Here is a 12,932-nt window from a genome sequence, read left to right as displayed (position 1 = left end):
GACTCTGATCTTCTCGTGGATCATGGCTCTCAGATAAGGCTGTCCAGTTTCACTGGAATGATGAACTTTCTCTTTCATGCCTTAAATGAATGCGGCTGGGTCCCTGATCCAGACACCCATCTTACAAAGGAGTCAGATACCAAACTTGGTCAAATATCACAGCTTTGACCTGACCATCACATGGGGAACCCTGTTCCTTCACCTTCTATGCTTCCTGCTTTATTGAGAGGAAGTGTTTTACTCTCCACACAGCAGTTCTAGGAATCCAGATCGCATGTGTGAACTGCGACATGAGGTTCCTGTCATGCCTGTACATACACTGCCATCTGCACTGAAAGCCTCCAGAACTGTTTTCTGTGAAAAAAGCAGCTTTTTGCTCTCTGACCCACTGCTTAACTTCAGCAGCCGTTTGCTCTGCTTGGCTACCCCACAGCATGGGATGAGTCTCAAATCACAGAGGGTTTGTACCATCCCAGCCAAAGCCTTCCTCCCAACTCCACTCTAGCCCCTGCTGGGGCTAGGTCCAATGCACCTTGTTGTATGGAGAAGCATGAATGTATTTGGGTGAATATCAGAGAGGGAATATTTTAAATAATAGGACCTGGCTTTGGTAATAGTAAACTTCCCAGCTATATCATTTGCAGTGACAGGTCTAAAACAGGTAATGTGTGAAGCTTCACTGTGCAGCTGAGGTCCAGCAGTCCGTCTGCTATCCAGAGCAGTGAATCTACTGCAGTGAACCAACTCCCTTGTCACTTTCTCAAAAAGGAAAAGAGAAAGGAGACTCCAGAGTATTTTCAGGTGTCATATGTTATACATAACAGAGGTACATGTAACCAGAGTGGGCTGTTCTCTATTGATTCTTTTTCCCACAAGATATTCTTTGACAATTCAGTCTTTACGTACCAACTCCCCTCATCGGGCAGTTGTTCATTTGAGCTCATTTGAGCTATTAAATTATTTTGAAGAATCCTTCTGGGTGGGAAAAATATAATTTATTAAAATATGCTGGAGACACTGATGTTATATAAGACCAGAAGACAGGAAAGCAGGTGATAAGGAAAAAGTCTTGTTGCATAGATGCAAAAGAGAAGCACTGAAGATGATGAATGAGGGCAAGCAAAGGCAGAACAGCAGCTGGAGCTATTTTGTTTCTTTTTTCTTTCATGCTTGGTCTTACACTTCAGTTTTGAAGACTTTGCTCCAAAGTATTGCTAATTTTTATTAGTAGTTGTTTGTTGCTTTTCAGGTTGTTTTTAAAAACTCCTGACAATTTTTAAATTTACTGTTAGGTTTCTGTCATGATTGTCCACTAAGTAGCAGTCAACAGGAACTTACAGCAAGACCAGATCTTGAGGGTTTTTTTTGTACACACAACTGAAGACTGAAAAGCTGAACAAAAGTAATACATTGATGTTTCAAAGAAACGAGCTTCTACCTGCCCAGTCCCTGAGTGAATCATATGTACTTGAACCATATTAATAGAATAGAAGCCCCCTTGGTAGCAGGAACTTAAAACCAAAGTCAAACAGCCACATGAACAAGCTGCTGATACTCAGTTCAGCAAGGCACAGAGCAGCACTCATTGCCAGTTAGTAGCTTGTTCAAGTGACTGTGTGTGTCTTAATGCTGCTTACATTCATTCCTGATTTTGCTGTCCACCTGGGCTAAGACTATTAATGCTCATAGGTTTGTTGTTTAGTTCTGTAAATTAACTCTGCCAGTGTCTGTGCATCTCTTGCTTTACAGCTGTTGTAGAAGACCTGGTAGTTCAGTCTCTACTGTGGCCTGCCAAGTCCTGCATATTGCTATAACATTACTGGCTCCCTTGAAGGAGCGCAAGATAAGGAATGGAGCACATACACAGTATGGAATATTTGGGGAATTTTATTCTGTGCAAGGTGACACTTATTTTAGGTACAATGTTTAAACTGAAAATGTAAGAGCAAACTACCTTCACGAAAATTTTGCAAGCCGTTGTGTGACCATCAGGCTTGTTGCCTGAGTGAACATGCTTAGCTGTGGGCTAGTGAGAGTGATCCAACCTGCAGATAGTGATGACCATTACCTTTTGTATACTTATGGCACCCCTCTGCTTTCTTGTTCCTAGCTAGAGTTAAGCTCATTTTAAAAGTTGGTTTAGATCTGTGTCTACATGCTTGTTGTGGTTTAATCCTGGTAGGCAGCTGAGCACCACACAGCTGCTCACTCGCTCTCCTCCAGCGAGGTGGGGGAGAGAATCGGAAAGGTAGAGGTGTGAAAACATGTGGGTTGAGATAAAGATAGTTTAGTAGATAAAGCAAAAATTGCAGGCATAAGTGAAGTGAAAACTGCACACATAAGTAAGATGAGATAAGAAGTTCATTTACTACTACCTATCCACAGGGAAGTGTTCTGCCATCCCCAGGAAAACTGGACTCCATCATAGAATCATTAAGGTTGGAAAAGACCTCAGAGATCCTCACGTCCAAGCGTTAACCCAGCACCACCCTGTTCACCACTAAACTGTGCTCCTGAGTGCCACATCACATACCTTTTGAATAGTTCATGTGTATTGGTTACTTGCCAAGATAAAAACACTGTCACTCCAAACATCTCCCCCTTTCTCCTTTTTCTCCCAGCTTCTATTGCCAAGCATGACACCATATGGTACGGGATATCCCTTTAGTCACTGGGGGTCAGTTGTCCCAGCTGTGTCACCTCCCTGCCTCTTGTACACCTCCAGCCTGCTCTCTGGTGGGGTGGAGAGAGAAGCAGAAAAGCTCTTGACTCTGTGTAAGCTGGACTCAGCACTAACAAAAATATCCTCGTGTTATCAGTGCTGTCTCCAGCAAGAATCCAAAACACAGTCCCATACTAACTACTGTGAAGAAATTTAACTGTATCCCAGCCAAAACCACTACTATACTGCAGAATTAATTATGTGTACATAGATGATGCATGCTGGCTTCTGTTACATCACTGCAAAATACTGTGTGTACATTTTAATTTCAGCACTGTTTTTGTGTATGCACAAAAAAATTTCAACAGTTCTGTTATTGAAGTAGCCTCAGAAGTTTGAATTGCTGTGAATGCTCTTGCAGTACAGTTTTACAAGACGGTAGAAACCTAATTTTTTTTGCTGTTCTTTTTTTCTCAAGCATTTGAATGTAAATCTGTGTTTGAGAAGTATTTGGAATGTGAACTGAACACCACTGAACAGTGACAATAATTCTGGTGAAACAGATTGACATCTTGCAGGAAAAATTTGATTGTTTGAGCTTGTAAGACAGTAGGCATATTGTGGACATTTTGACTAACCTAAAATTGATCATGGACTTCGAGACAGAATTGTAGATTGATAGAAAAGTTTGTAATTGTGAAAGGAAATTAGGGATGGCAACAAAAGGCAATTTAATTGTACACATCTAAGTCCTCATTCAACAAGGTATTTATGTATCTGATTACTCTAAACCTTGCTCCCAGTTTTACTAAAATCAGCCCAGCTACTTACATGTGACAACTGAATGACAGCCTTGAAATTTCTAAAATAATTTAAGACTAAATAGGGTAAATTCATCTTGGATAGCTCTTGATGGAACTAAATTGTATCCCTACTTAGCTCAGAATGATTTCAGAGTAACTCAGTAGATATCAGTGGCACTTTCCCTACCTTGAGTCTAAGTATAATTGAGCAAAATTTAGATAATGTAGTTGTTTTCTAATAATTGTCCAGAGCAGTTGTGTTTGTTTATAGAAATTTGGTGAGAAAGTCCTGGGTTAGTTCTTGTTAAATAATAAAGGGTCATTTTTATTTTTATGAATGCATAGCAAATTTAGAACATCTACTCTTTTAAAACATTGCTCCACATGTAGCATGTTTCTTTCAGAGTTCATCAGTGGTCTGTACTGTATTGTATTATTAATGTGTCTGCAAGGATGATGTAAAGATTTATTAACTTTCTAGACAGATGCAGCGAGCTGGCTTGGTGGTATGCAAGCTGTTATATTTGGATGAAACTTACTGACCTTCACATATCTGCTTTTTCTATGCTGCAGGTGGGCACTGTGGTGGAGGTTCTTGATGGGCTGTCACCTTCTGGACCAGTGAAAAGCACTTATCCATTGACCTTTGTTCAGCTAAAGCAGGTAAGGATTCCTTCAGTAGGCACTCTGCAGTAATTTTGTAAAGTTTATTTGAACAACCCTCCTTGGTATTACTCTTCTTATGTCATGTCTTACACCTTATCCCAGCACAGAAGTAATAGTATTATACAGGTATTCAGGATTTTTGCATTGGAGGTCTTTCCATATTCTACAGTGCTCCTGTTTTGCACCTGAGGTTTTCTTCTTCCTGTGAATGTAGGTATCTGTGCTGTCCAGGCTTCCACCTTTATTTCTCTCCTCTCTGAAGTATTGACTTTCAGATTTTTAAGAGACTGTTGGGGTTTTTTTTAAATCATCTTCATAGCCCTCTGCTGGACCCTCTCCAGTAGTTCCGTGTTCTTCTTCAACTGGGGAGCCCAGAACTGGACACGACGTTCCAGGCGCAGCCTCACCAGGGCTGAGTAGAGGTGCGGGATCACCTCCCTCAACCTGCTGGCAGTGGTCTTCCTAATACACCCCAGGATACCTTTGGCCTTTTTGGCCACAAGGGCACACTGCTGGCTCAAGGACAGCTTGTTGTCCACCAGGGCCCCAGGTCCTTCTCTGCAGAGCTGCTTCCAAGCAGGTCAGCCCACAACATGTACAGCTGCATGGGGTTATTCTTCCCCAGGTGCACGACCGTGCACTTACCTTTTTTGAACTTCGTTAGTTTCCTCTCCACCCAACTCTCCAACCTGTCCAGGTCTCAGTAATGGCTCTGACATTTTTTTCTGTTCCTGACGAGGAACTTAGTGAAAAATATTCCTAAATGTTCCTGGTGTAAACCATGCGGTATTTAAAGATAATAGATAATTAGATAGATAAAGATAATAGATAATTAGATAATATTAGATAATATTGACTTGATGAATATGTCAATTTATGGGCAGTGGGTGACAATGAAGTCAGTTATGAAGGGATTTTCCAGCTATCTTTTCATTGATTTTAATGAAGAAATAGTACTGTTGGTCATTAACTGCTTTGTTTTTATTGAGGAAATACCTCTTAGATAGAGCCCTGTCTTGTAAAGTTACGTAAATCTTCTGATGAAATTTAAAAGTGGAAACTCTGTGGGACTTACACCCATTGCCTAAAGGTCAAAGTGAATTTTAATCTGAAATGGTGTCTGTGATAGACGCTATCTGAAGTGAATGAAAGTTAACATTTCAGTCCAACCACGTAGGCAGAAATATAGGATATTTCTATTTCTGACCTGAACAGAATTACTTGGTTCATGAATCTGCTTGGGTTTTTTTTCTTTCTTTTCTTTTCCTAGTATTTTGGGTTTGTACTGTACAGAACTACACTTCCAAAAAACTGTACGGAGCCAACGGAACTGTCTTCACCTTTAAACGGAGTCCATGATCGTGCCTATGTCTCTGTCGATGGGGTAAAAGCATTGTTTGCTGGTGTTCATTTCTGCCATGAGTGGCCTTCATGGAAGTCATGGATGCAGTCTACGGGTTTTTTTTCCTCCTTTCTCTAGATTACCAAGACAACCCTGATCTTATTTAATCACACAAAGGAAATAAGGAAGTATATATAGTTAATTCATACCAAATGTTCAAGTTTGTATTTGAGAAAACATGACTATTACCTTGCCATTTTTGAAATTTGAATGTTGACACAGATTCATGACTTAAATGAGTAAAAGACCTAGAGAAAGGGTTTACTTGCAGGTTCATGAGATGTGTTAGTGATATATATGCTTGGTGGCTTTCTGCAGTATTTCCATAGATTTTTTTTTTTTTATTATTATTCTCTTATTTTTTTCTTTGAGGATGGGAGGAAGAGAAAGCCTGAGCCTATGTCTTAACTTATGAAACTGACTTCTGATCACAATTTCAGGACAAAAAACATTTATTGTACAGAATGTGAAATTTGTCTTTCTCCCCATAAGCAGGGTTTTATTCCTGCTTAATGAGAATTAATATAAATTCATAGACTTTTATCATCTATTTTTTAATTAATATTTGACCTACACTGGACTCTCATCACCTTTATGTCCAAGTCAAGCTCTTTTTTCCTTATGTTATGGGAATAGGAACAAATAAAACTAAATATTGATTAATTGGAAGATGAAGCCCCTTTAAATCACTGATATTGCCAAAATCTTTTCAGTCAGTAGACTAAATTTAGGGACCTGGTTTTTTTGAATCAGGTGCATCAAAACTCACTAGCACATCTATTTGATGTGTACCGAAATGTGAACATTGGCGTAGCAGTTCAGGAAATTTTTTTTTTACTCATTATTTTTCTTTGTAATTTTTGTTTTCTTCATGCAAGTTGAAAAAACAAATAACAGGGTATTTTTGTTGTTTTCTAGGTTCCTCAGGGTGTCCTTGAAAGGGGCAAATCACTTACGATAAATATAACTGGAAGGGCTGGAGCAAATCTGGACCTCTTGGTAGAGAATATGGGCCGAGTCAACTTTGGTAGATACAATAATGACTTTAAGGTAATGTAAATCGAGTTATGGGATTGTAATGGCTTTTATTCTTTTCCACAAGTTAAAAAAAAAAGTAGTGGAATAGAAAGAGCAAAAAGGTCAGGATTACGCAGCTGGAACTTTACCTCAAAATATAACTACTCACTAGTTTTCATTTGAGTTTTTCCAGTCACTGAAATCAATGTGAAATTAAAAACTGCCAGACATATTTTAAACTTTTTTTGTTGGTTCACTTATGTTGTCGCCCACAAGACTTTCAGATTGAGTTGAACCTGTACCTAACATTTTAAAATGTGCAAAACCTGCTTGTATAAACTCCATAAATGGGTTGGAAATTGGTCTAGAACTTGATTGTACTTTGAGGTTTGTGAATCCTGGGATTGCATTTGGGAGGTTAGTGGGTTTGGGGTTTGTATGTGTACATATATACACTTCTGTATCTCTCTCCCTGTCCCATTTCATTTGTCAGAAGTGTGCCCTTGCAATAATTTCAGTGTGACTGGGAAAGGCTGTCTCACAAGCACTTTACCATGCAAAAGTGCCAGTTCAAATTTGGACTGGTCAGATGTTAATTTTTAGAAAGCTTTCAAGTGCTTCTGGGTCTGTGCTGCACTTTGGGACTGTCAACTCCATCCATGAGTGGCCGTGGTGGGTTGACCTTGGCTGAACCATGTGCCACAAAGCCACTCTGTCACTCCTCCATCAACATGAGAGGGGGAGAAAATACAATGACAAATCTGTGGTTCAAGATAAGACGGAGATCACTCAGCAATTACCGTCATGGGCAAAGCAGGCTTGCCTCGGGGAAATCAATTTATTGCCAATTAAACAGAGTAGGATAATGAGAAATAAGAACAAATCTTAAAAACACCCTTTCTTCCCAGGCTCAACCTCACTCATGATTCTTCTAACTCCTCCCCTTGAACAAGGAAAGGGGACAAGGAATGGGGGTTGCAGTTAGTTCATTACAGGCTGACTCTGTTGCTCCTTTCTCCTCACAGTCTTCCCTGCTCCATCATGGGGCCCTACCTGTGAGAGACAGTCCTTCACGAATTTCTCCAGTGTGTGTCCTTACTGTGGACGGCAGTTCTTCATGAACTGCTCCAGCATGGACCCCTTCCACAGGGTGCAGTCCCTCAGGAACAGACTGTTCAAGCGTGGGTCCCCACCGGGTTACAAGTCCTGCCAGCAAACCTGCTCCAGCGTGGGCTACTCTCCACGGGTCCATAGGTCCTGCCAGGAGCCTGGTCCAACCGAGGCTTCTGCAGGGTCACACCCTCCTTTGGGGGCATCCAGGTGCTCTGGCCTGGGATCCTCCTCATGCTGCAGGTGGATATCTGCTCCACTGTGGACCTCCATGGGCTGTGATGGGACAGGCTATGTCACTGTTGTCTGCAGGGGAATCTCTGCTCCTGCACCTAGAGGAGCTTCTCCCCCTCCTCCTCTACTATCTCTACTACCTGGGGCTCTTTGTTTTCATTTTTCTTCACTCCTTCTCACAGCTGCTACACAGTTTTAGGGTTTTTAGCCTTTCTTAAAAATGTCATCACAGAGGCACTCCCACTGTCACTTATGGGCTCAGCAGTGGGTCTGTCCTGGAGTCAGCTGGAACTTTGTCCAACATGGGGCAGCTTCTGCCATCTTCTCAGAAAAGCCCCACCTGCAGCCCCCCTTACTACCAAAACCTTGCCATATAAACCCAGTACCATGGAGGTGCCACTAATGTAGCACTAGGGAGGTCAGGGGCAAAAAGTAAACTTTTTTGGTTTTAGACTTAATGGGATCCCCAGTGGTGTGTGATAGTTGATAAAAGAGAGGAGTGCTGTAGAGGCCAGTCTTGTGTTGTGTTTGTGCTGTGTAGAGTTCACAGCATTCCTTTTTTTTTTTTTGATATTATTAGGACATAAGTGGGTAGCAGTAGTGCCAACTCTGTCCATGCTGTCTCTTCGAGGCACTTCACCGTTATCTGAGTGGTAGGAGAGGGAAGCTAGTATCCCACTGTTTTGCTTTCATGTTGAAGCAGCAGCAATATTTTTGTGTATTTAATAACAGGCAGGTGATAAGGAAACTTATGTGCTTAATGCTAAATTAAGGTAACAAAATAGAGGGTTAGAGGTTGGATTAGGAAGGTGCTCAGTGTTGCTGTGGTTGAGCTGAGATTCACACTTATACCAGGGTTTCAACTGTTTAAAGATTTAAGAGTGAAAGCAAGTTTAGGAGACATCTCCCTGGTGAGAATAATACTCTAAAACCAGGATCCTTCTATGTAGAAAAGGCAGCCTTTCTCACGTAGTTTTGGACTGTGTGCATTGCTTCTTCCCATAAAATTTCTCCATCATGCTGTTGTTTATGTTGATTTTGAAAACTGGAAATAATGATACCTTGGGTTTTAGATAGTTTGTGCTTTTGAAAATTACGTTAGTTGAAGAAGTTCCTGCCTTGTGAAGCCTCACATTTTTAAGCAAACAGGATGGTTTTCAGGGTTTTGTTTGACTGGAGTTTTATCACTTTTTTGAGCTTGAAATCAAAATAGGCATTTAGCTTTTGTGAAGGAATCTTAAAAGGATTTTGACTTTAAAATGTCCTTCTGACCTAAGTCTTGTTGTTGAAGGACGCAAAAGAAGGAATAGAGTGGTTTCTGGTTTTTTCTATGTTTTCACATGCTCACTGCCATCTGTGTCTGAGTTATACTTTGAAAATTTATATCCACATCTGGACCATTGAATGTGCATTCTTATGCAGACCAAAGTAATAATGTTTAGTAGGCAATTAATATAATTTGAAAAATCCCACTGTTCATAGTGCCTACAGATGAGCTTAGGGAGGCAGGTTAGAAGGTTTGACCTAAAGTGACATTGCATTACTTCAGTTGATTACTAGACAGAATAGAGTCTAGATTGTATAGAAAGGTTTTGTCACTTAACACTCTGCAGATATTTTATTTTGACATAAGAAAAATAAGCTCCTGTTCTGCAAAGTGGACATTCAGGTAAAGGAAGAGAAAACCAGTTAGTGCTTGTACAGGTGATGAGGTCTGTGGAGTCAATGCAATGCTTCTTAGACATCACAACAGACACACAACATAGTATCAGCCCTCCAAAGCCATAGAAACTGTGGTTTTACTTGTTCCTGTTTGACATGTGGTGTTTGCAACAGAACTTCAATCGTGCTGAAAAACAGCTTCTATGCAGGGTGTATTCAAGCAGTTAAAATCAACCCCTTGCATCGCACTGAAATACCACTTTAGGAACTACTACTATAACACAATAAGGATGTGTGCAGGAGTGACTTAATTTTTCTTTCATTCTTCTTAAATCATGGCCTTATCTTGCCTTTGCACTCATTGTGCAAGTACCCTGGTGTGCTGTGAACCAATGTGTACGTGGTTCCATGGAAACGAAATGGGACTCTGTGGGCTTAAAGCTGACTGTAAGCTTAAAGTATTTCACTGAATTGGGCATGTGCATTGGTTTTTATCATACTTTATCTTATCTGGAAAGATTTGTAGGAAGTAAATACCACTTTCTCTGCTATTGTGCAGATTAATGTCTTGGGTTAGTGACTCAGTGTTACCGAATGATGGTATCACAGACTTAATGATACTTAATGTTACTTCTGCTTTTTGTTAAGCCCTAGGTTTTGTAATCATGTTAATGTTAAAGCAAAATAGATATTTTCCCAGTTACAGGAAAAGAGTTTGAAAACAAACTCTTGGGTATCAATGAAAGCTTAAAACTTTGAGGAGTAACAGATCTCTCACAGAGAACAAATGAAGCCCTTTATTCTTAAGCAAAGCTTATAACTTGGTGAAGACCAGATGCTTGGCTTTTTCATACACAGATTGGCAACCAGCTGTTGCAAGTACTTTGATTCAGTTTTTATTCCTGATTTATAGTTGCAGACTAATAACTTCAATAACAAAAGCTAATTACCTCATATTTTGGTGTTGTTTTTTCTTCTTCCTTTTAGGGTCTAGTTTCAAATTTAACTCTTGCTCAGGATATACTTGTTGGATGGGAAATGTATCCTCTAGACATAGATGGAGCAGTGAACTATGGCATTGTTCCTCTCTTCGATCAACCGGAGAGATTTGTTGGCAATCCACTGAATGACGAAGTACCTACGTTTTACACTGGTAGTCTTTCAATTCCTGGAGGGATTCCAGACTTGCCACAAGACACCTATGTCAGTTTTCCTGGCTGGACAAAGGTACAACTTTTTGCTGTAAAAACTCAAAGTCTGCTTAGAAAGCTGTTGAAACTTCTATGGACAATCAAAGTCCACCTCTCTTGGATGGGTAGAGGTTGGTTGTAGTGGTGGGGTGTTTCAAATATATTTAAATAACTAAGAAATGGATTCTTTGCTTTAGGTAAATCTAGAGATACAATATTAAGAGAAGGGAAACACACTCCAAAGACACGTGGTATTGGTCTAAAAAGTGGAGTAATCACAAAAAGAACCAAAACAACACAACCAACCCACCCTAGTTTTTCAACAGTGAGGAAAATCAAGTGTCAGGCTGTTTAGAAAGGCTGCATTTAGTGGTGAGAGGGTTTTTTGTGTATTTTTTCTTGAGATGTGAAGCAGAAACAGCTTGTTGTAGGGAAGAAAGTGAATACTTGCCTTGAGGTAACAGTTTTTTATTCTGGAGAAAGTGACGTGCTGTAGGACACTTTCCTGGTTGTATGAATTGGTTAGAAGTACCTATGAACATATTGGAAGTGCTGTGTGAGGAACTATACATCCTGTTGCAAAGCATAGGGTTGGACTCCACTGCTGGTGTTGTGCCCACAGATACAGATGTAGTGCATGGAGGAGGTTACCTGTAACTGGACTGAATGGATCAGGGAGCACTGCTGTGGGAAGCCTGTGGACAGATCTCTGTTAATGGGAATTTCTCACAGTGCTGGAGCATAGCTAGAGCAGCAAGGAGTGTGTTTTCACAGTGCCATGCTTGAAACCACCAGCATGCAGGATGGGTAAGGACCAGCTTGGCTTGCTGGTGGGACAGAGGGAGCAGAATGTGTGCACTGAAGTGCCACTCCTCTTGGAAGCCTAAGCATTTAAATCCAGGGTTTAGGGAAGTACCTGTGACAGTGTTAGGTAGCAAAACTGTTCCTCTCTGGAACAATTAATTTACTGCTATTAAAATAAAGGAAAGGAAATAAAAAAAAGGAAAAGGAGTTGCTGTTGATCTGTCTTATCTACTGGTATTGTAGTGGTTAAAGCACTTCACAATATGCAGAAGACTGTGGTTCATTGCAGGCGCTTAGTGTTGCTGGCAGTGAGCTTGGATGAGGAAGTCTGACTTGGTCCCTGTTCCTGCATATATATGCATGTCTCAGTCACTGAATAGAATTTAAAAATAGCTTTTTTTGCATGGCAACTGGAATCTGAGACTTTTTCAGTAAATTCTGTGACCCCGTCGGTCATAAATCTTCTTTAGGAAGCGTGGTGGCCATACCTGCCTATTGGCAAATTCATATACAAAATGGCAAATTAGTCCAAGAATTCTTATGTATTGGTGAAAATCTTTTCCTCTGACCTATAGAAACCTTTGTTTTACATAGTTTGTATACCCTCTAAAGCAGTCATGGTGAGAGATCCCAGATGAACTGTAAGTCGAGCTGATGAATTGGTCCTTCAAGCTTTATATGGATTGGTCCAGAGTTTTAAATAAGATATCCCAGAGTAATAAGATTGACGTGATGCTGGGTGTAGAAACTGAGACTTCCAGGTAACTTTAGCAATGAACAAATACCTTTAAGGCAGAGGGCCTTAAGGGTATAAATTCCACTCAAGTCCTGTTGTATCTGGGCCTTAATTCCTTGAGCGGCACTATATAAATTGCTGATGCCGAAGTGTGGAGAGGGATTCTTAATAGGGGTTAAAACTCACATTTTTGAGATGTTGGAAAACCATGGAAGCAACACTTATCAAGGAAACTTATACTCCTAATAATGGTTCTGCCTTTGCATACTAAGGCAAGGAATATAGCATGGTGGACAGCCTGGAAGGAAGGGTTGCAGCCTTAAGAGTCATGCCCTATTGTTGTAGCTTGCTTGTCTTCAGTGGTTTTTAAGCCCTTAACTAGTAATAAAACCTCCTCCACCTTCCCTTGAAGAATCACGATGCCCTTGAGCAAACATGCTGAATGTATGGTTAGATTTATTGGACCTTTCTTTTTCCTCAACAGAAAATAGGATTTGGAGTCTTGGACTGTTCTTGATTTATGTGAGCTGTAGTTGCTTTCCCTGCTAACGGAAATCTTGCTACTGAAGATACAGTTTCTCCCTCTTTTATTTTGTCTAAGACATTTTCATTGGTAGTGTATATAGTGTCATAATTTGCTGGTTTG

The 12,932-nt window shown here is 40.4% G+C and overlaps 1 protein-coding gene across 1 annotated transcript in view; it reads left to right on the top strand.

Moving 5' to 3' along the window:
- Positions 1-12,932, top strand: part of GLB1 (galactosidase beta 1) — a 42,500-nt gene that overhangs the window by 27,134 nt on the left and 2,434 nt on the right. The window contains exons 12-15 of the mRNA XM_032689500.1: positions 4,039-4,128; positions 5,402-5,515; positions 6,452-6,583; positions 10,544-10,783. Coding sequence (XP_032545391.1) covers positions 4,039-4,128; positions 5,402-5,515; positions 6,452-6,583; positions 10,544-10,783 — 576 coding nt within the window. The remainder of the gene's footprint in view (positions 1-4,038; positions 4,129-5,401; positions 5,516-6,451; positions 6,584-10,543; positions 10,784-12,932) is intronic.

Source organism: Chiroxiphia lanceolata, chromosome 1, assembly GCF_009829145.1.
Source record: "Chiroxiphia lanceolata isolate bChiLan1 chromosome 1, bChiLan1.pri, whole genome shotgun sequence".
In the NCBI taxonomy this organism is placed as follows: Eukaryota; Metazoa; Chordata; class Aves; order Passeriformes; family Pipridae; genus Chiroxiphia; species Chiroxiphia lanceolata.
The sequence above is the reverse complement of the archived record's forward strand: the minus strand, read 5'-3'. Positions and strand labels throughout refer to the sequence as shown.